A 22,041-nucleotide genomic window follows, 5' to 3' on the forward strand; every position below is an offset into this window, starting at 1 on the left:
AAACCTTCCTTAAGTGTATAAATTTTCTGGTGAGTGATTTCTTTTAATTTTTTCTTCCCTCTCAGCTGGCGACAAATTGCAACACCTTGGGTCTAGATTTCTGCTTTGGGGAATCCCAGTTCCCCTTTGTTCTTTGTTTTAAATCAAGTGTCTGGTACATAGGGATCCTGTATATGGCCTCTTAATTCCACACTCATCCTGATTTGTTTGCAGAAAGTTTATACGTTGGTTAGATTATGTCTGGCCTTTCTTGAGCATTCAGTCTGATTTGTTTATAGGGCAGTTATATGACAATGAACATTCATCGTCATTTGCTCACATGTCTGCCCATTAGTAATTCGTCCGTCCAACACTTTTCAGTACATTTCCCTGTCACTTTCAAAAAATATTTCTGCAGATAGTCAGGTGTTTTTTTTAAAGTGGATTTGTTATGCAAATTCTAGTATGTGCTCGAATCTCTCCCACAAAATACTGATAGTCGAGAGCATGGGTAGGCAAACTAAGGCCCGGGGGCTGGATCTGGCCCAATCGCTTTCTAAATCCGGCCCGCGGACAGTCCGGGAATCAGCATGTTTTTACATGAGTAGAATGTGTCCTTTTATTTAAAATGCACCTCTGGGTTATTTGTGAAGCATAAGAATTCGTTCATATTTTTTTTCCAAAATATAGTCTGGCCCCCCACAAGGTCTGAGGGCCAGTGGACCGGCCCCCTGCTGAAAAAGTTTGCTGACCCTTGGTCTAGAGTCCTTATAAGGCTGCAGAGTACTTCATAAAGTTGTGCAGACAGAATTGAAAGTTTGTGAGGAAAAGAATGGAGAAGGGGTCAATCCTAGGGCAAGATCTGCTAGGATGAGCAGCTTAGGTTACAACAGGTTTCCAGCTCAAGTGAGTGATGGGCTCAGTGAGCATTAAGTACCCAACCCCTAACCAGCCAAAGATATAATAAAAAAAATTCCTTCCTGTAGCACCTTAAAGACCAACTAAGTTAGTTCTTGGTATAAGCTTTCGTGTGCATGCACACTTCTTCAGATACACTGTGTATCTGAAGAAGTGTGCATGCACACGAAAGCTTATACCAAGAACTAACTTAGTTGGTCTTTAAGGTGCTACAGGAAGGAATTTTTTTTATTTTGACTATGGCAGACCAACACGGCTACCCATCTGTAACTGCAGCCAAAGATATGTCAGCGTAGCTTGTTCACCCTTTCTGATTCTGGGCTCAGCCAGATGAGCTGAAGCCGTCTGAGTTGAAGCTGGTATAAGCCCCTCCTCATGGTGTTTTGGGGTTTAGTGGTGGGTGAGACCAGAGGGTGGAGACTTAGGATGGATTCTAAGCCCGTTCACCTTGGTCATGTGCAGTGGCGTAGCGTGGGTTGTCAGCATCCGGGGCAAGGCAAGTAATTTGCGCCCCCTAACCCGTGGATTTGCGCCCCCTAACCCTAACCCCCAGATGTTGCGCCCGGTGCGGCCGGCCCCCCTGCACCCCCACGCTACGCCACTGGTCATGTGACCTGACGGCATAAAATGTTATGAAACTGCTGGGAAAGGTCAGTCGGAAGAGCATGAGACTCTTAATTTGAGCAAAAGAGTCCTCCATTGCAGGGGGTTGGACTAGATGACCCTCATGGTCCCTTCCAACGCTATAATTCTTTGATTATTTTTAAAGGCTTGTTTTCCCACTGCCAGGCTTAGGTAGAGCAGCAGCAGCAGCAGCAGCAGCAGCAGCAGCAGCAGCAGCAGCAGACCCACTGCAGAACAGCATCTCTGTCTGGTGTAACTTTATGCCAGCTTCAGTCACAATGGCTTGCTTTACACCAGCTTCTTGTGCATGGCATTGTCCCAAAATCTCAGAGGCTGGAGGGGTGTCTGAATAAAGGCTTGGTTTGCACAGGCAACAGAATGAGGTGGTAGAATTGTGCAGTGGTTATAATGGAGTGCTCCATTTCGGATTGCTCTGGGAGGAATCATATGGGAGCTGACTGTGTCAGACCAGTGGTCTATCTAATCCAGTAGGAAAGAGAGTAGTTCTGCAGGGTCTCCTGTACTATTCTTGTAAGTAGAAGGCCAGCACACAGTGAGTGTATTGGGGTGGATCAATTCTCCTTGAATTCCTAGCTGATGGTCCTCCATGTCGCTGAACTCCCAAGTCCCACCAGCTCCAGCCATCAAAGCCCGTGGCCAGGAGTGATGGGAGCTGTAGTCCAGCCACACCTGGAAGGCAAAGTATAGCCCCACCTGGTCTAAGGGTTCTAGTGATCTCGGGCAGAGTGGGTGTTTCAATGTCCTGCATCTCTTTGCTCATGCCTGCGAGTAGCAGAACTGGAATTAATTACAGGAAACAAGCAATTATAAGCCAGATCTGCTGTGCTACATCATGCTGGCTAAGCCAAACTAAGGCGAGATGGCTGATGGGAGCTAGATTGGTCGTATGCATCCGCATCACTTTTTGAGCTATCACTGTCAGTTTCAATATCTCCTTCTTTTGCTTCTTCACAATTGCTGTCATAGTTATCACAGATTTATAAAAACGCAAGGCTTGGCTGGATTTAAACAAGCATTTCTACTCTTTCGCAAGCGAAGGAAGGCATTGAAATGTTGGTGCTGACAATGGCAGTGCCCCCTAGAGGCATAAATGCACCTTGCTCTTCCATTTCAGAGTTGTGGTCTCAAATTACCACGCAGGACTTGCTTCTCCTCGTTGTATCTGATGCTGTGCACTGTCTTACATAAAAGTCTTCCTATCACATACTTTTTCCGAAAGCATTCATGGGGAGTAAATATATGCACACCTTGTTTTAAACATTTTATACATCATTCTAAAACAATATATTCTACAACCCCTCCCCCATTCATTTTTTTCACGGGGGGGGGGTAGAATTTGGAAAAAACAACAATAGGGAAAACGATTCTGTCCCCACCTAGAGCCTTCACATCTCTACATAGGGTAGGGTTGGGAAATCTTTTCCAATTTATGTTCTAAACAACTTGGGGGTGGGGTGTCAAATGCCTGTAGTGGTGGGGGGTTCTGATGTAAAGTGAGCAGAGCAGAACATGTACGTTTTATCTTTGTGCAGTAGGCTAGCTTTTCCACACACCCCTTGCTGTTACTGGATTTCAGGCAGCATTACAGTGGTACCATGGGTTAAGAACTTAATTCATTCCAGAGGTCTGTTCTTAACCTGAAACTGTTCTTAACCTGAAGTACCACTTTAACTAATGGGGCCTCCCGCTGCCACTGCACGATTTCTGTTCTCATCCTGAAGCAAAGTTCTTAACTCAAGGTACTATTTCTGGGTTAGCGGAGTCTGTAACCTGAAGCGCATGTAACCTGAAGCGTCTGTAACCCAAAGTACCAATGTATTAGAGTTCAATGAGATATTCCACCCAGACAAAAACACACATGGGGCCTGGGAAGAGAGGTTGTGACCAGAGAAAGGATGCTGCCTAGGGATAGCCCCTAGAGCCAGGGCGAGAGGATTGAAGGGCTGCACTGAACCCCAGGTCTGAGGGTCTCTTCCCTTGTCAAAAGTAGGTTGTGCACATGGTTCTGTCCTGCAGTATCTTGCAGCAACCCACACCTCTCGGTATTCACTGCCTAAGGCAGCTGCCTTGCTGTGCCTAATGGTAGGATTGGCCCTGTAATGAAGTCACAGATGGTGAGTCTTGAGAGAATTGCTGGTGCAATGTAGAATATGTGTGTATGTGTTTAATAAAAGGCTCCTGTGAGTTTGACGTGCTCACCCATAGATCCAAGTTGGCCACTGGGTCCTCTTGGACATAAACTACTGCAAGAGGCCTTCTTGTTCATGCTTCTCAATCTTGCCTCCTCATTTGCCTTCAGTTCTGACTGATTTCTCAGTCCCTGACTCCTGGTTTGCCCCATTGTTTGTGGTCTCTGGATCTAATTGGCTAAACGTGCCACTGACTAACAATAACAAGCCCTGAGGGACGATTTATGAAACTTTGCTCTTTTAGGAGGCTTCTGTGGAGTCCCCCAAGCCCTGAGGGTTTCCTTGAAAGCGAGATCTAACGGAGGGGGGGGAGAGGGTATTTCATGTCAAGAACAATATTTGCATATTTTAGTCCTCCAACAGCTTAACCTGAGCGCCTTTGGCCTGGTTGGCAAAAACCCACTTACATTTGCTTTTATTTGTGTACTGTATTATGACGGTTCTGTTCTTACCTTCAAGGCTGTGTGTTCAGACAGTAGCAAAAACACCAACTGTGACAATTACATTAAATTATATATATGTGTGTGTAAAATAAGTACAAAGCAGTGTTGATGATAACGCAAACATCCTGACATTGGTAAGCCAATTAACACCTCCAGTGGAATGAATACCCATGATCTTGATTCAGGCTACAGGTGAAATAATTGAACTAAAACAAATAAGATTTGTATTTTACCATGGGCTTTTGTTAGTGTGTGTGAGTGTGAGTGTGCACGCGAGTGTAGCCATGACATTTTAGCGGCAGCTAAAAAAGCCAATGCAATTCTGGGCTGCATCAATAGGAGTATAGCATCTAGATCAAGGGAAGTAATAGTGCCACTGTATTCTGCTCTGGTCAGACCTCACCTGGAGTACTGTGTCCAGTTCTGGGCACCACAGTTCAAGAAGGACACTGACAAACTGGAACGTGTCCAGAGGAGGGCAACCAAAATGGTCAAAGGCCTGGAAACGATGCCTTATGAGGAACGGCTAAGTCTGGAGAAGAGGAGGTTAAGGGGTGATATGATAGCCATGTTCAAATATATAAAAGGATGTCACATAGAGGAGGGAGAAAGGTTGTTTTCTGCTGCTCCAGAGAAGCGGACACGGAGCAATGGATCCAAACTACAAGAAAGAAGATTCCACCTAAACATTAGGAAGAACTTCCTGACAGTAAGAGCTGTTCGACAGTGGAATTTGCTGCCAAGGAGTGTGGTGGAGTCTCCTATTTTGGAGGTCTTTAAGCAGAGGCTTGACAACCATATGTCAGGAGTGCTCTGATGGTGTTTCCTGCTTGGCAGGGGGTTGGACTCAATGGCCCTTGTGGTCTCTTCCAACTCTATGATTCTATGACATTTGCCCATTTGGCCACACACCCTTTGCCCCTGTTAGCAAATAGTCACCAAGTACAAGAGTGAGGGACGTGGGTGGCGCTGTGGTGTAAACCACTGAACCTAGGGCTTTCCGATTGGAAGGTCAGCAATTCAAATCCCCACGACGAGGTGAGCTCCCGTTGCTTGGTCCCTGCTCCTGCCAACCTAACAGTTCGAAAGCACATCAAGTGCAGGTAGATAAATAGGTACTGATGTGACAGGAAGGTAAAGGCCTTTCCGTGCACTGCTCTGGTTTCACCAGAAGTGGCTTATTAATGCTGGCCACATGACCCGGAAAACTGTCTGCAGACAAATGCCGGCTCCCTTGGCGAGATGAGCGCCGCAACCCCAGAGTCGTTCATGACTGGACTTACCGTATTTTTCGCCCTATAAGACGCACTTTTTCCCCTCCAAAAATGAAGGGGAAATGTGGGTGCGTCTTATGGGGCGAATGCAGGCTTTCGCTGAAACCTGGAGAGCGAGAGCGGTAGGTGCGCACCGACCCCTCTCGCTCTCCAGGCTTCGCGGACCTCTCCCCAAGCAGCGGGAACGTTCCCGCTGCTTGGGGAGAGTTGCCGGCATCCCGAAGCCTGGGCGCGCTGACCTCAGCGCGTCCAGGCTTCGCGGACCTCTCCCCAAGCAGCGGGAACGTTCCCGCTGCTTGGGGAGAATTGCCGGCATCCCAAAGCCTGCGCGCGCTGACCTCAGCGCGTCCAGGCTTCGCGGACCTCTCCCCAAGCAGCGGGAACGTTCCCGCTGCTTGGGGAGAATTGCCAGCATCCCGAAGCCTGCGCGCGCTGACCTCAGCGCGTCCAGGCTTCGCGGACCTCTCCCCAAGCAGCGGGAACGTTCCCGCTGCTTGGGGAGAGTTGCCGGCATCCCGAAGCCTGGGCGCGGTGACCTCAGCGCGTCCAGGCTTCGCGGACCTCTCCCCAAGCAGCGGGAACGTTCCCGCTGCTTGGGGAGAGTTGCCGGCATCCCGAAGCCTGCGCGCGCTGACCTCAGCGCGTCCAGGCTTCGCGGATCTCTCCCCAAGCAGCGGGAACGCTCAGGAGGGCTCCCCCTGCTTCGGGCGAGTGTCTGCAAGCCTCGCGCACCCGGCAGGAGGTCCCGCCGGGTGCGCGAGGCTTGGGGCGGCAGCCTGTCGCCCGAAACACGGGGAGCCCTCGGGAGGGCTCCCCCTGCTTCGGGCGAGTGTCTGCAAGCCTCGCACACCCGGCAGGAGGTCCCGCCGGGTGCGCAAGGCTTGGGGCGGCAGCCTGTCGCCCGAAACACGGGGAGCCCTCGGGAGGGCTCCCCCTGCTTCGGGCGAGTGTCTGCAAGCCTCGCGCACCCGGCAGGAGGTCCCACCGGGTGCGCAAGGCTTGGGGCGGCAGCCTGTCGCCCGAAACACGGGGAGCCCTCTGGAGGGCTCCCCCTGCTTCGGGCGAGTGTCTGCAAGCCTTGCGCACCCGGCAGGAGGTCCCGCCGGGTGCGGGAGGCTTGGGGCGGCAGCGGACTGCTTGCGCGCACCTAGAAGCTTGGGGCGCGTTGAGCTCAGGACGCCCCAAGCTCCTGGTGTAGCGCAGCGATCCGCTAGCCCTGGGAGAGCCCGGCGGCTCTCCCAAGCCTAGCGGACTGCTTGCGCGCACCTAGAAGCTTGGGGCGCGCTGAGCTCAGCACGCCCCAAGCTCCTGGTGTTGCGCAGCAATCCGCTAGCCCTGGGAGAGCCCCGCGGCTCTCCCAAGGCTAGCGGACTGCTTGCGCGCACGCAGAAGCTTGGGGCGCGCTGAGCTCAGCACGCCCCGAGCTCCTGGTGTAGCGCAGCGATCCGCTAGCCCTGGGAGAGCCCCGCGGCTCTCCCAGGGCTAGCGGACTGCTTGCCGGCACGCAGAAGCTTGGGGCGCGCTGACCTCAGCTCGCCCCAAGCTTCTGGATTAGCGCAGGGGTCCGCTAGCCCTGGGAGAGGCGCCCGGCTCTCCCACGCTAGCGGATACCTTACCGGCACGCAGAAGCTTGGGGCGCGCTAAGCTCCGCACGCCCCAAGCTCCTGGTGTAGCGCAGCGCACCTGGGGGGGAAATAAAAATTTTTTCCTTTATTTCCCCCCCAAAAAACTAGGTGCGTCTTATGGGCCGGTGCGTCTTATGGGGCGAAAAATACGGTAACTATCAGGGGTCCTTTACCTTTTTACAAGAGCACAACCCCAGACTGAGAAAGTGACCCAATGAAAACCCAGATCCAGTTGTCACTGGGTTAGTTTGGGGCATGCCACTCCCACTACTAATAGCAACCTCAGTTGTGTGAGTGCTGATCATTATGGCACCATCTATGCACAAGAGGGAAGTATCAGCTGGCTCAGGGAAACCCCAGGACTGACATTATTTTAAAAGGAAAAAATCCTTAAGGAAGGGAAATCCCCCAAAACATCCCATTGAAGACAGAGTATGCTCAGTGGTCAAGAAACGCTGACTGATTATTGAGGAAGTAGAGGGGTGGAGAATCATGTGGCAGGTTATTTATTTAAAAGGTTATTTATGTATGCCACTACAATGGCCCATGTTTTGTTAGCCCCGAAATGGAAAATGAGCAAGGTCCCAATCAAAGAAGAATGACAACTTAAGCTGATGGAATATGCGCAGCTTGCAGATATAATTTATAGAATAAGAGAACAAGAAGAACATTCATTTAAAGAAGATTGGAAAATGGGGGGAAATTGTGTACACTTGAAAATGCTGGAAGCATTAAGATAAATTCAACAGTATAAATAAGTTTTGATGGAAGTAATAATGGAATACTGAATGGTTTAGTTCATATATAATATGCAGGAATTTATGTTTTGCAAAATGAACCATGGAAAGAGAAGAAGGGAAGTCACTGTTATTTTAAGGTTGTTTAAATGAATATTTTAAAATGTAAAACAGAAAATTTAAATATATATATATATATATATATATATATGCTTTCGTAGATTTTCACGGGTACAGGAATGCAGGTTTTGGTGTCTTCGGGTGTCTTCCCGTGCACAGACACCCCGACTCTTACACGGGAAGACACCCGAAGACACCAAAACCTGCATATATATATATATATATGTGAGAATCATGTGGCAGAATTTGAAGGGAGAGATAAATTTGCATCCTTCTCTTTTTTCAGGAATCTGTTCAATTTGCACATGGAGTTCATTTATCTTCACAACAATATTGGGGGACAATTTGGGCTGAGAGGATGAGCATGTCTGCAGCACAAATGGATATCCATTTCATATCACCCTCACAATCATAATATCTGCCAAATCATCGTGGGAATTGTAGTCTATTGAGAATACTATGAATAATTGCTTGCAGGATTTGGTTAAAGTCAGAATCTGTTCTATGGCCCCACATGACACCCAGAAGCAGCAAGTGATCGAGTCAGCACTAGTTCCCATTGTCATTTCCCAGTTCATTTACAGTGCTGCTGGGCAGCATTATTTGAAAGCAGAAGTCCACAAATTTGCATTCCATGCAATATCAATTCTTCCCCTTTCTAGTGAAAATGTCAACCCATAATCAGCCTCTAATTACCTCGTGCGAGCCGGATAGATGTTATTGTCGGCCATCTTCCAAGGCGTCCCTAGCGGCCTCCTGCACAGCACAGATTGTGTCCATGATGGGCACCTAGGGAGGCTGCAGACTGCTGGTGAAAAGTTCATCAGGAAGAAACACCCCTGCCCCCCCCCACATCCCCAGCCTTCTAACACAATAAGGCATGCCAAATCCATTCTCACTGAAATTCTACAGCAGAAATGAGGCAGAAAAAGGGAAGCCCCATTCCTAGGGGAAGAACAGTCAACTAGAGGGCATATTTTGGCCCATCACTTGTGATTTGTGAATGGGATTGTGATAAAAATCACCTTTCTGCTGGCTGGGCCCCCTGTTATGCAATGTTGCCAATAGCGTATCAAGACATTTCCTTAAAGCTGTTACCTTTTAATATTTCATCATGTTCACCTGAGCTCTATATTAAAGCCATGCATGACCAGGAGACCATCCAAGCACCTACAGACTTAGCAGACAGCCCCAGCATATCTTCCAAGGAAGAAACCTCAGCAGCAGACTCAGGTGAGCAGTTAAGTGACTAAGTCTCTCCCCCTTGGTTAACAGAACAGTATCTTTTTGCCTGGTTCACAGCTTAGAACCCTAGAAACTGAACCCAGTAACCCCAGGTTATTAGATACCCACTGGAGGTTTGAATTTGATTATGGATACTCATGGTATCAGCATCTCCCTGGTATCCAGCTTCGTGGTTATTCTGCCAGTGTCAGCCCCAGGGCCCTTGGGCAAGACACCTTCCATGGTCCTCTTTCCTTCAGTGGGTCTACCTCCTGAATGCAACAAGTTCAAGGTGTGTTGTCAGTTTGGTTCAGTCCCCAGTGTCTCTGGGTAGATCTGGGAATATCACCTGGCCGAAACCCTGGAGAGTTACTGTCAGCCAGTTCAGACTACAAATGAAAATGCTGTGGCCCTCCAGATCTTGTTGGACTACAGCTTCCATCAGCCCCAGCAAGCATGGCTAATATCCTCCCCGTACTGAGCCAGATACTGACTCGGTTTAAGGCCCTATACTCCAAATGCCCTACCATGCTAATCCTTGATGCTGACCCTGTCTTTGGTCTGCTGCTGCCATCTCTATGCCTATATTCACAGGTGAATAAAGGAAATGAAGTCTGTTGCTTATCTTAGTGTCTTTCTGGCTGGCTTCCTGGTTTCAAGTCCCTTAGTGGAAGGTGAGTTTCTCCTGCCAACAGAGTGGAAGTTCTCTTGTGATGGGACACTTCCTCAGAGTCAAAAGATGTCAGACTCTCCTTGGGCCTCTTCAAAAAAGAAGAAGTATGAATTGTATCAGGGTCCTTGCTGTTTGCAGGAAATACCCCCCGTGAAATACCTTTGTTCTCTTCCCCCCGTCACCCCTCCTAGCAGTGCCCCTGGTGCCAATTAAAGAAGCAAGGGGCGCTGAGTGCCTGTGGTTTGGAAAGCAAACTTCTCTCTGTCCTTGGCTCACTCCTCATAATCATTCCTGTTTTTCTTGTCTCTCTCCTGAGCAGTGAAAGCTGACACCTGTGCCAGAGAGTGGCTGCAATACCAGGGCAATTGCTATGGCTATTTTGAGACTCAGATGACCTGGCATGAGGCAGAGGTAAGTGGCCAGTTGGTTTTGCCTAAGTTAGGTAAATGGCTCTCAAAATATGGAGGTCCAAAAGGAGGTTCAATGTTGCTTTTCATGGTTCTCCATCCTTATGGCAGCCGGAAGAATCCCAGGAGACAGCCAGGAAACAGCTAGCTAAAGACAGGAAAGAATTACAGTGGTACCTCGGGTTACAAACACCTCGGGTTACAAACACTTCCAGTTACAGAATCCGCTAGCCCGGAAGTAGTACCCCGGGTTAAGAACTTTACCTCAGGATGAGAACAGAAATCTTGCGGTGGCGGTGCGGCGGCATTGGGAGGCCCCATTAGCTAAAGTGGTACCTCAGCTTATGAATGGTTTCAGGTTAAGTACAGACCTCTGGAACGAATTAAGTTTGTAACCAGAGGTACCACTGTATTATCCCTTTGTTTTGTTTTAACGGGGTGCTGCTGCCTCTGCCATCCTCCCGACATCACAGCCCCTATGTGGCATGGCTGCTTGTTGTCTCTGGCAGTCTTTCAAATCACCTCCCTCCTCCCTGCAGATGTGTTTTCCTGATGGCAGCAGCAATTATTCTGGGAGTTGAGCTGAAGCTTGGGTCCATATCGTGGTGGGTTGATGCAATGTATGGATCCCACAGTGCCCAGTGTTGGCATCTTTATCACAGTTGGTTTGGGAGGTTTGGCGACGAGCCCTTCCATACATCTAAGCCCTTGGCAGGTGTCTGACCTGACACTGTTCTTGAGGCAATCTTGTGAAGCCGTGGAAGAGTCAAGGTTTTCCCTCAGGCTGGGGTGAGGAACCCTTTTAGGACTGAGGGCTGTATTCCACCCTGGGAACCCCCGGAGGGCCACATGGCAGTGATGGGCAGGGCCAGAGACAAAAGTGAATTTTACCTTTGTAGTATTTCTACACACCCTTCTCTAGCCAGGAAAGCAAGAGGTATTATCAGAGTTCAATGATACATTCAAGCTAGGAAGAAAACACTTGGGGTGTGAAGTAGGGCCAATGAGGGTGCTCACCTGGGAAGAGGGCATGAGGCCTAAGAATAGTTTTGTGGGCCGGATAAAGTTTTCAAGGCCCCCCATTCAACCTCTGGGCCTGAGGTTCTCAACCCTGAAAAGTTCCTTGTTCCAACAGCAGCATGGATGCTATTAGCTCAGAGATGGATAGAAGACAAAGTCCCTACGAGAGAAGAATGGCAAATTAAATTGTTTTACTATGCCGAAATGGCAAAATCGACCAGAACGCTCAAAGCCAAGAAGACCATAACTTTAATAAGGAATGAAAAAAATTATACCGTATTTTTTGCACCATAACACTCATTTTTTTCCTCCTAGAAAGTAAGGGGAAATGTCTCTGTGTGTTATGGAGTGAATGCCTACGGATGACGGGTGGCGGGGGGGGGGGATCTGCTGCAGTCGTGAGCAGAGGATCCATGGTTCCCCTTCCTTCCCTCCTCCGTGGCTCGCTTTGAAACAGCAAAGCGGGAGAAGAGCCGCTGAGTGGGGGGGGGGAGGAGAGGGACAGAGAACCTGCTTGCTTTAAAGGAGCAAAGTGGGAGAGGAGCCGCTTACACAAGTGTAAGCGGCTCCTGTCCGGTTGGCTCCTTTAAAGCAAGCAGGCTCTCTGTCCCTCTCTCCTCCCCACTCAGCTTGCTACATAGCAGCAAAGTTTTTCAGCTTGCTAAGCCGGGGATGAGCGGGGAGGAGGGAGAGAAGCAGAGCCTTTAAAGGAGCAAAGCGGGAGAGGAGAGGAGCCTTCTCCCCTTAAACCCCTCTTCTGCATTATTAGCAGCATCCTTCTCCACCCACCCCACGCCTGCTCCTTGTCCCTTGAGTGCTTTTCCTTCCCTCCCCACTTAAAACGTGGTTACAAAGCATGGATCCACATGGATCCTCAGGATTTTTGCATTGGGCTACCCCAAACTCACCGTCAGATCACATGCCTGTGGCCACAGCATGAACCATAAAAATCATACATCCACTGTTTCGTTTAGAATATTTTTTTTCGTGTTTTCCTCCTCTAAAAACTATGTGCGTGTTATGGTCGGGTGTGTGTTATAGAGCGAAAAATACAGTAATTTATCTTGGGGACCACTGTAAACTAATGAAAACATTAGCAGGATTGCAATAACACTTGTAATGTAATGTAATGTAATGTAATGTAATGTAATGTAATGTAATGTAATGGGTACTATGGAGATAATAGAGCTAAAAAACAACAACAGAACCCTTGCAGGGGAAGGTGGGAAGTCCAGAGATTTGGGGGAATCTTTTAATCGTAGCTGTGTGTTGTAAAATCAAATTTCAAAAATTTCAAAAAAGGAAAGAAAAAGAAAAAGTTCCTTGTTCATCACAATTCTTCTTGCTTTAAGCCACATGGTGTCCCATGAAAGAGTAGCAGAATGTGGAAAAAAACAGCCTTTGTTCTTGTCCTTGTCTAGATTGAGTGCCAGAGTTACAGGCGTGGTGCCCACCTTGCTTCCCTCCTTACTCCCGCAGAGACCCTCGTGGTAGCCAATCACATCGCTGCTTACCAGACTGACATCAGCAATGTCTGGATTGGTTTGCATGACATCCGACATGTGAGTATCTGGAAACTGCTACATTTCTGCTCTGCCAGTGTTCTCCATGGGAAAGGCACCTTCTAACAAACGCTGTTCACATGGAGTGCCATTGCATCCCTAACGTCTTCCTCTCAGCTGTGAATTTGGGAGGCTGCTCCCTGTCAGCCATAGAGGTTGCCTTGGGTGTTAGTAGTGGATTTGTAAGGCCTGCCCAATCAATTTTGGGCTGTAGACATCTTAGTTATGGAACAGGTCCTCCAGTTTTGCAGTGCTATGTAGACTACCATGATGTACAACCGTTATTTAATGGTTGATGGGTTGTTTCTGGGTTGATAGGCTCCAGGATGTAGGCCCCATGAACTGAGGTCATAGGAGAAGCAGTATCCCTTCACCTCCAAACTTTTTATGTTTTTTTTTAATTATTAATTATTTACAACATAGTCCACAACCACTCATACATACAAACAAACCCACCACCATTGACAATTTAATTATCAAAATTAAACTCCTATCCCTTTACATAAAGAAAACAAACATAAAAATAAAAGACTTCCTTTATCCTGTAAATGGCCTCCTTATTTACTTCTTGTATACTGTTTCTTTTATATGTGATTATTACAATTTTTTCCTAGTTATGACTTAAAAAAACACAAAGTCTCCTGTAGAAATTAATCAAAACAAGTCCAGGTATATATTTTGGGGCACTGTTCTCTGCATTTCGCCCATTCTTTTTGAAATTCCTGTCTGGGTTGTCCCCTTAGTTACTTTCTCTCGTCACTCTACAGAGTGGAAAATGGAGGTGGTCAGATGAGTCTACCTACAACTACAAAGCCTGGATGCCGGGGGCACCCAACAACTTGGGGAAGGACGAGTATTGTGTTGAGCTGAGGCATTCTGTGAGAGAGGAAGTTGTTCCTGGTGATGGCGCACCTGAGCAAATAGCAGTAGGAGCTCCCGTGGGAAGTGCCCATGAAAGAAGATGCCATCCTGAAGAAAGAGTTCGCAGCGAACGTGCAGGTAAACAAATTGATTTAGTACCATCTAGAATCGAAGACTTCCCTGTTCAGTTGTATTAACGTTGTTGTCAAGGGCCTATTCAATAGTCTTCAGTGACAGGATACTTCTATCTGTGTATTTTACCAATTGCGCATTGCTTTCAGTTATTTAGCTTTTTATATCTTTTACTATGATTTGTAAGTTGTTTTGAGATGTTTGTACAAATGACTAAGAAATGTAAAGAATGACAATAACATTAGAGCATCATTATTACTTCTTGTTTCAATTTATACCCCACCCTGCTTCCCAAAGGAGCCCAGGGTGGCAAACACATCAATAATATTTCTAGGTATTATAAAAAGAGTTTAAAACCTTCTAAAACAGTTTTTTAAAAGTCCCTTAACCAGTGATTCCACATTGGAAAGGAACAGTACTCTTCTGTCACCAAATGCCTGGGTAAACAGGGGTGTTTTAAAATTCCTTCTGAAAGTCAGTAATAAGGGAGACAGATGCACCCCGCTTTGCCAAAGGCCGATGCCAGTGACTTTAACAGAGGACAAATTCATGAAGGATGAAGCTGTCAGTGGCTACTAGCCACAATGGCTGTACTCTTCCTCCATGGCTAGTGAAGCAGTATGCTTTTCAATAGGGACGCAGGTGGCGCTGTGGTCTAAACCACTGAGACTCTTGGGCTTGCTGATCGGAAGGCTGGCGGTTCAAATCCCCATGACAGAGTGAGCTGCCACTGCTCTGCCCCAGCTTCTGTCAACCTAGCAGTTCAAAAGCACACCAGTGCAAGTAGATACAGTGGGAAGGTAAACAGCATTTCTGTGCGCTCTGGTTTCCGTCACAGTGTTCCATTGTGCCAGAAGCGGTTTAGTCATGCTGGCCACATGACCCAGAAAGCCATCTGTGGACAAACGCCAACTCCCTTTGCCTGAAAGTGAAATGAGCGCCACAACCCCATAGTCACCTTTGACTGGACTTAACCATCCAGGGGTCCTTTACCCTTACCTTTTACCTATGCTTTTCAATATCAGCTGCTGTAACATGCAGGAGGGGAGAGCCGCTGTTGTATTCCTGCTTTTGGGTAACTAGTCATTGACACCATATTAGTATCTTAGTAGTGTATTTGTACAAGATCATCCACACAAGGGAGAGGAATATGTCAACTGTTGGACTTTTCTTTTGCTCTTAGAATTCACCAAGTGGAATGATGCAAAGTGCCACAAACTGAATGCCTACATCTGCAAACATGAACTGTAGCAAGGGCCTGGATTCAACTGTGCTTGGGAGATACTTGGGATGCAAAGGAAGGGGACTCCCCAGTGGATCTTCTCTGATCTCCAGGACATCTTGGGGGCTTTCTTTTATTAAAGGACCAGGACTCCCGAGACAACGGACACAGATCATGCTCAACCCAAGGCCATTGTCCCATAACAGAAAAGTCGTACTTTATGTTATATATGTTAGTTTCTGTTTCCCTCACTGAGCAGCTGTTTGCAGTCACAGGACTGTTTACATTCCACAGAGTCAGATACTGTTGGATTCTCACGGGAAAGGGAGACAGGATGTGACGTTACTGGTTTCCTGTTTCTTTTGTTCTGTCGTTTCTTTGTTCAGTTGCTCTCTGCTCTCATAGAGACAAGATGTATATTTCTTTGCTCTCTGCATAGCTTAGTAATAAAGTAGCAGTGTAGCATCATACCTGCCTCATCCTTCCGCTGTGGACTTTGTTGTTTTAATGCTCTGCTGGGTGGGCTCAAAGAAGATGAGCCTTATCAGCTCGGATGAACAGAGCTGAAATTCTAATAATATAAAGAGCTTTCCTTGCTGTCTCCAGAGAACCCTGGGAACTGTAGTTCTGTGAGAAGGACTGCCAAAAACTCCCAAATTTTCCCCAAACTACAATTCCCAAGAATCTTTGAGGGGGGAACCATAACCATGAAACACAGCTCTTATAAGGGCATAGTATGGATGTACCCTTTGAAATCAAACTTTGTTATCCATACAGTATATTTGCTCTGCATGTGCTTCAATAGCTGTAAGTGTAGAAGATAAATGCTAATAAAACTTTCCTTAAGATGTAAGTGTGAATTTATTTGTGGCGGGGTCATATTTCATTGCAATGGTGACAGGGTTCACTATTTGCCTTGTTAATCATTTGTGCATTTGAATAACATCTACACCATCTTTTCTGTCCAAAAAGAGACATTTAAGATTGCTTACACCTTTGGTGAAGTGCAAAAGAATACAAGTCAATGAAATGACAGGATCGTTTTTTGAAAAAGAATTGAAACGAGTGGGTCCTGCAACAGAATGTTTCATGAAGAGTGCTTTGGTTAAGGTTTTCCGGCAGCCAGTTAGCCAGGCATGGCCTCATCCAGGAGACTCCATTGCATTTGCTTCCCCCCCTGGTTTTCCATTTCACCGCATTAATTAGCATTTTGTGACCGAGGAGCATCAGTTCTCCATGGGCTTTTAAACACCTTGAGTCAAAGTCGTTTAGGGCTTTAAAGATTAAAAACAGCCCTTTAAATTGGGCTCAGAAATGCGGTGGCAACCAAGGGCACAGTAATGGCTGCAAACGCCCCCACCTCCCTACAAAAAACTAATGTGGGAACCTCGACTTGGGCCTGGAAATGAACTGGCAACAGGTTCTGGAAGCTTGTCGGCTTGGCTAGTGAAACAATGACCTTGGCTTGCTCTGGTGCATATCTGGAGTGATATACAGAAATCAGCAGGTGTAGGCAAACATTGCCCTCTGTTCATTTTACCACCACACCCCTTTCTTATCTGTGTTACATTCTTCTTCCTTTTTTACAGAGCCATGTTGCATAATTGTTGGTTAACTTTCAAACATTTCCGATTCCATTTTTTTTTTTAATTCTCTGGTAAACTCCTATTGCGCAAGTGGCTTGAAGTTCATTTCTTCTTTTCCCTGCCCCCTGCCCCTTTTAAGCTTTGGGCAGCAGCAGCTTGAAGGACAGACTCACCTCTTCGAAAAGTCGCACGCATAACTCAAGACCGGATTGAACTTGGGTAAGTTGTGTTTTTGTATATTCTGTTGGTGCAACCCAGTCCAGATGAGCAGGATACAATAATTCATTCATTCATTCATTCATTCATTCATTCGCATTTGGGGTTCTGGCTCCTATAAGCAGCTGATTTGCAGCCAGAGGAATCTGAAATGAGATCCTTCACAAATAAGGAAGCACAGCCCTTGAGGAAATGGGGGCCTGTTCCCCATCTCTTTGGTAGGCAGAGGTGAAGGGAATGACACCAGGCTTCTAACTAAGCATTCTGTTGCTTTCTCTCAGTGGCTATTTTCTCAATAAAGCTCATTCTATCAAAAGCAAAATGTCCCTATATTCTGTGCCTACGTTCTGCCTATGAAGAGCTCAGAAGCTCTTTACGAGTGAAAGCAGGAAATCAGAGAAACTTGTTCTTTTCAGAGAGAATTAGGCAAATCTTTAACAAACTCCTGCATAACAAAACACTTTCTTTCCACAAGAACCGGAATATACAAAATGATGAACATAATAGACATTTACAGGTAGGTAGCCATGTTGGTCTGCCATAGTCAATATATATATATATATATATATATATAAAATCCTTCCAGTAGCACCTTAAAGACCAACTAAGTTAGTTCTTGGTATGAGCTTTCGTGTGCATGCACACTTCTTCAGATACACTTTTGATAATAGACATTGTCTGTGAACAGATATTCTTTTTTGTTTTTTGTTTTTGTTTTTGTAAAACATAGCTTGGGTTGGGGGGTGCTTTTCATCAGGAAAGTTGCTCATGTTCCTTTTGGGAGTAAAGAGTAAAGCGACAAGGCTTGCAATATGCTACCTGAACCAATTAGGGGGTGATGGATAATAATAATAATAATAATAATAATAATAATAATAATAATAATTTATTATTTATAACCTGCCCATTTGGCTGGGCTTCCCCAGCCACTCTGGGCGGCTTTCAAAAAAATATTAAAATACTGTAAAATACATCAAACATTAAAAGCTTCCCTAAACAGCGCTGCCTTCAGATGTCTTCTAAAAGTCTGGTAGTTGTTGTTCTCTTTGACATCTGGTGGGAGGGTGTTCCACAGGGAGGGCACACTACCGAGAAGGCTCTCTGCCTGGTTCCCTCTAACTTGGCTTCTCGTAGTGAGGGAACCGCCAGAAGGCCCTCGGTGCTGGACCTCAGTGTCTGGGTAGAACGATGGGGGTGGAGACGCTCCTTCAGATATACTGGACCGAGGCCGTTTAGGGCTTTAAAGGTCAGCACCAACACTTTGAATTGTGCTTGGAAACTGGGAGCCAATGTAGGTCTTTCAAGACCGGTGTTATATGGTCTCGGCGGCCACTCTCAGTCACCAGTCTAGCTGCCGCATTCTGGATTAGTTGTAGTTTCTGGGTCACCTTCAAAGGTAGCCCCACGTAGAGCGCATTGCAGTAGTCCAAGCGGGAGATAACCAGAGCATGCACCACTCTTGCAAGGCAGTCCGCAGGCAGATAGGGTCTCAGCCTACGTACCAGATGGAGCTGGTAAACAGCTGCCCTGGACACAGATTTGACCAGGCCTGTACTCCTGCAAGTACATGTCTTTCAGGGCCACACTCTCACAGAAGCCAAAATGGGACATCCCAGGAGCCAATCAGAAGCCAGGATAGCTTCTGTAATACCGGGGTGTCCAGCTCAAAGCAGGACAGAATATGCAAGAGGCATTATCAAAGGATGCATTCAAACCTGACAAAAATAATGTTAGATTCTTATGTTAGATTCTTATTTCATTGATGGTGTGTGAGAAGGTGAACTCAAGATCTCTGTTTAAGATAAAATTAGAACAATTAGCCATCTGTTTTGCAGTGAATAGGGCAAGAGGGCAAAAGGTGAAATGTTAATTAAGGTGGCAGGTCGAGGTAACTGTAAGATATATGGCTACTTGTTTGCCATTTATAGATAGAAGGAAATATAGCTCTTTGTCTCCCATAAAAGGTAATAGGAAATGGGTGTATCTTTTATGATTGGTTCTAGCAAACAGCCAATAGGAATTTCAACCAGGCTGATTGGACAGAGGCAGCCAAAGGAGGAGCAAGGGGGCTGGGCTGAGGGAATATAAGTGCTGGCCATCAGGGCTGGAAGGGCAGAGCTTTGGTAACCATATACCACTGTGTCTCTCATTTATTTGTCTGACAAATAAATTATTATTTTAATTTCTCTATTGCTGCATTGAATATGTCATTCCAGCTAAGCGTTAACCACAAGCAGGGTGCTACAAGCGGAGTCTGTAACCTAAAGCGTCTGTAACCTGAAGTGTATGTAACCCGAGGTACCAGTGTATTTGATACCAGAGACTGTTAGGTCTGCAATGAAGTTTGATATTTGGTCCCTGGGATTTTATGCAGCTGAAGAAATGATACCAGCTGAATAACTGAAATGCAGGATATAAACAAATATACTAATCATAATCATACTCATTATTTTTGTCAGGTTTGAATGCATCCTTTGATAATGCCTCTTGCATACTCTGTCCTGCTTTGAGCTGGACACCCCGGTATTACAGAAGCTATCCTGGCTTCTGATTGGCTCCTGGGATGTCCCATTTTGGCTTCTGTGAGAGTGTGGCCCTGAAAGACATGTACTTGCAGGAGTACAGGCCTGAAAAACACGCACCATGATTTCCATCTGCAGCATGTTGGAGGGTATTCTCCTGCTTGTCTGGATGCAACACAGAATGGAGAGTGCATGAATCCGTGCAGAAGATATCATAGTAAAATTTACATTTGCTGCTTGATACACTTTGACCTCTGGCCCTGCTCGCCTTTGGCATGTGGCCCTCAGAAGGTAGCCCAGAAAGGAATGTGACTCTTGGCTTGAAAAAGATTCTTCATAAGTTGCTGCAGTAGGATGCATTGTGTTTGTGTGTGTGTGTGTGTGTGTGTGTGTGTGTGTGTACTATAAAACATTTGGCAATCACAACAGTCAACCAGCCCCCAGATTTCCTGAAAGAAAGAAGGAGGGAAACATAATGGTGGGACATAGGTGATTACAAAGGTTTATTTAACAGGTGGAGGGGTGGACGCAAGATGATGATTATGATAGTTATGCAGTTTAAGGTAGGTTCTTAAGCAACAAAGGAGGAGAGGATGGAGTCCAACATTTGAGTCATCCACATAGTTGAGTCTCTGAGTTTCTGTTGCTGGGGATGGGATGCAGCTGTTTGTCTCAGGTCTTGCCAACACTTCCAATTGTGCCATGCTTAGAAAGCAGAGGTCCGAGTGGTTTTCCACTTGACCCACTCCTATCCAAGGGAGAGCTCGTTCTTTAGTGATACATCACAATACATGGAAATTAAAGTGTGGCTAAGCCCTCAGTCTCCTTAAAGCCCCGGCTGTGGATCTGAATGAAGGCTGCTCTGTGAACACAGCTGGTGCCAGCGCCTGGTGCAGCTCTTAAGAACCCCAGATGCCCATCATTAGCAGGGTTATCTGAAGATTTGTAAGATGAAATTGCTACCTGTTCAGGTTGAGTAATATAATATTTTAGGTAATGCTGTAACAAGGATAGGAAACGAAGCAAAATGTAAAGATGTAAAGTTTAATTTTGGAAACCATCAGATTGGATGGAGCGAAGTCGTTAGGCTCAGTTGAGCCAAAGAGATAAAATAAGAGGCTACAATGTTACGTAATGTGATTATATGTAAAACCAATATTCATTTATATACAGTGGTACCTTGGGTTAAGTACAGTACTTAATTAGTTCCGGAGGTCCGTTCTTAACCTGAAACTGTTCTTAACCTGAAGCACCACTTTAACTAATGGGGCCTCCTGCTGCCACTGCGCCACCTCCGCCCAATTTCTGTTCTCACCCTAAAGCAAAATTCTTAAGGTACTATTTCTGGGTTAGCGGAGTCTGTAACCTGAAGTGTATGTAACCTGAAGCATATGTAACCCGAGGTACCACTGTATATTAAAAAATAAGAATCCTGGCAGGGCCCATTGACTAATTCCTGCCCTGAGGTCCCCCTTGCTTAAATATATTTTGTCATTTATCCATATGAATAAGGTCAATTGGGGCAGGACCTCCCATTCATGCCAATCATATTTAACTTTGTTTCAATAGAGGCTTCCCACAAATGCTCCATATTCTACCACCACATTTCCTATAAGGAAATGTCCTATATAGGTGTATTTCCTGTAAGGTGTATAAGATGCCTTAAGAAATAGGCATCTCCTTAATGTTTTCCCCTTTTCTTTCTCTTCTTTTTCCTCCCAGAAAATTCTTGGACACCACCATGCAGGTCTCTAGTTGCCTGCTGGTTCGTCTGGCCATCCTTCTCAGCATCGTCCTTGTGCAGTCCTGCGAAGGGCAGTCTTGGGAAGCTTTTCAAAACAAGCACATTGATTATCCCCAGACCCGAGCCTCCAACCCCAGTGCCTACTGCAACCTCATGATGGTGAAGAGGAATCTGAACCCAAGTAGATGCAAACCGAGGAATACTTTCATCAACCATGACAAGGAGTCTATCCTACAGGTCTGCGGCAATGGTGGGACGCAGTGGCAAGGTAAATTCTATGACAGCAATGAGAACTTCCCCATGATTGACTGCAGCTTCACTGATGGTAAACCTCCTAAGGACTGCAAATACAAAGGCACAGAGACCTCCAAACGCGTTCGTGTGACCTGCGAAAACAAGAAGCCCGTTCACCTGGAGAAGGTGCTGTGATAGGCAGAAAACCATGCAAGCCACGCTCTGCCCATTGAAGCCGGAATGCTTCTTTGGCCATTTCTCCCTGCAACGTAACCACATCATTGAATTTCCCCAGTTTAACAGTCATTTGCCCTTTTCAGGGGACCCTGGGAGCTGTGGCTCTAAGGGCAATGACGCCGGGCTTCTAACCACGCATTCTGTTGCTTTCTCTCAATGGCTATTCTCTCAATAAAGCTCATTCTATCAAAAGCAAAATGTGTGTCCCTGTGCCTACATTCTGCCTATGAAGAGCTTAGTAGCTCTTTATGAGTGAAAGCAGGAAATCAGAGAAACTAGTTCTTTTCAGAGTGAATTAGGCAAATCTTTAACGAACTCCTGCATAACAAAACACTTTTTTTCCACAAGAACCAGAATATTCAAAATTATGAACATAATAAACACTGTCTGTGACCAGATTTTCTTTTTTTCTTTTTTCTTTTTTTTTGTAAAACACAGCTTGGGTTGCAGGGTGGCGGGTGCTTTTCATCA

At 46.3% G+C, this 22,041-nt stretch overlaps 2 protein-coding genes across 2 annotated transcripts; both read left to right on the plus strand.

The window, feature by feature from the left end:
• Positions 1-10,150: 10,150 nt before the first annotated feature.
• Positions 10,151-15,150, plus strand: LOC309516712 (C-type lectin BfL-2-like). The gene is made up of 4 exons (XM_082195505.1): positions 10,151-10,238; positions 12,676-12,816; positions 13,584-13,815; positions 14,993-15,150. The coding sequence occupies exons 1-4, from the start codon at positions 10,218-10,220 to the stop codon at positions 15,058-15,060; spliced, it is 462 nt and encodes a 153-aa protein (XP_082051631.1). The 5' UTR covers positions 10,151-10,217; the 3' UTR covers positions 15,061-15,150.
• Positions 15,151-16,715: 1,565 nt separating this feature from the next.
• On the plus strand, positions 16,716-21,768 carry LOC309517168 (ribonuclease pancreatic-like). The gene is made up of 2 exons (XM_082196260.1): positions 16,716-16,836; positions 21,078-21,768. Exon 2 carries the CDS (start codon positions 21,097-21,099, stop codon positions 21,526-21,528), a length of 432 nt encoding a protein of 143 aa, XP_082052386.1. The 5' UTR covers positions 16,716-16,836; positions 21,078-21,096; the 3' UTR covers positions 21,529-21,768.
• Positions 21,769-22,041: the final 273 nt, after the last annotated feature.

Source organism: Podarcis vaucheri (assembly GCF_965113315.1).
Source record: "Podarcis vaucheri genome assembly, chromosome: 13".
Classification (NCBI taxonomy): domain Eukaryota; kingdom Metazoa; phylum Chordata; class Lepidosauria; order Squamata; family Lacertidae; genus Podarcis; species Podarcis vaucheri.

What these genes read in the sequence shown, in the direction of transcription:
- LOC309516712 (XM_082195505.1), top strand. Translation starts at nt 10,218, where the DNA reads ATGACCTGGCATGAGGCAGAG. An exon ending in TGACCTGGCATGAGGCAGAG is followed by an intron (nt 10,239 to 12,675) that starts GTAAGTGGCCAG and finishes GTCCTTGTCTAG; the next exon opens with ATTGAGTGCCAGAGTTACAG. An exon ending in GTTTGCATGACATCCGACAT is followed by an intron (nt 12,817 to 13,583) that starts GTGAGTATCTGG and finishes GTCACTCTACAG; the next exon opens with AGTGGAAAATGGAGGTGGTC.
- LOC309517168 (XM_082196260.1), top strand. Translation starts at nt 21,097, where the DNA reads ATGCAGGTCTCTAGTTGCCTGCTGGTTCGTCTGGCCATCCTTCTCAGC.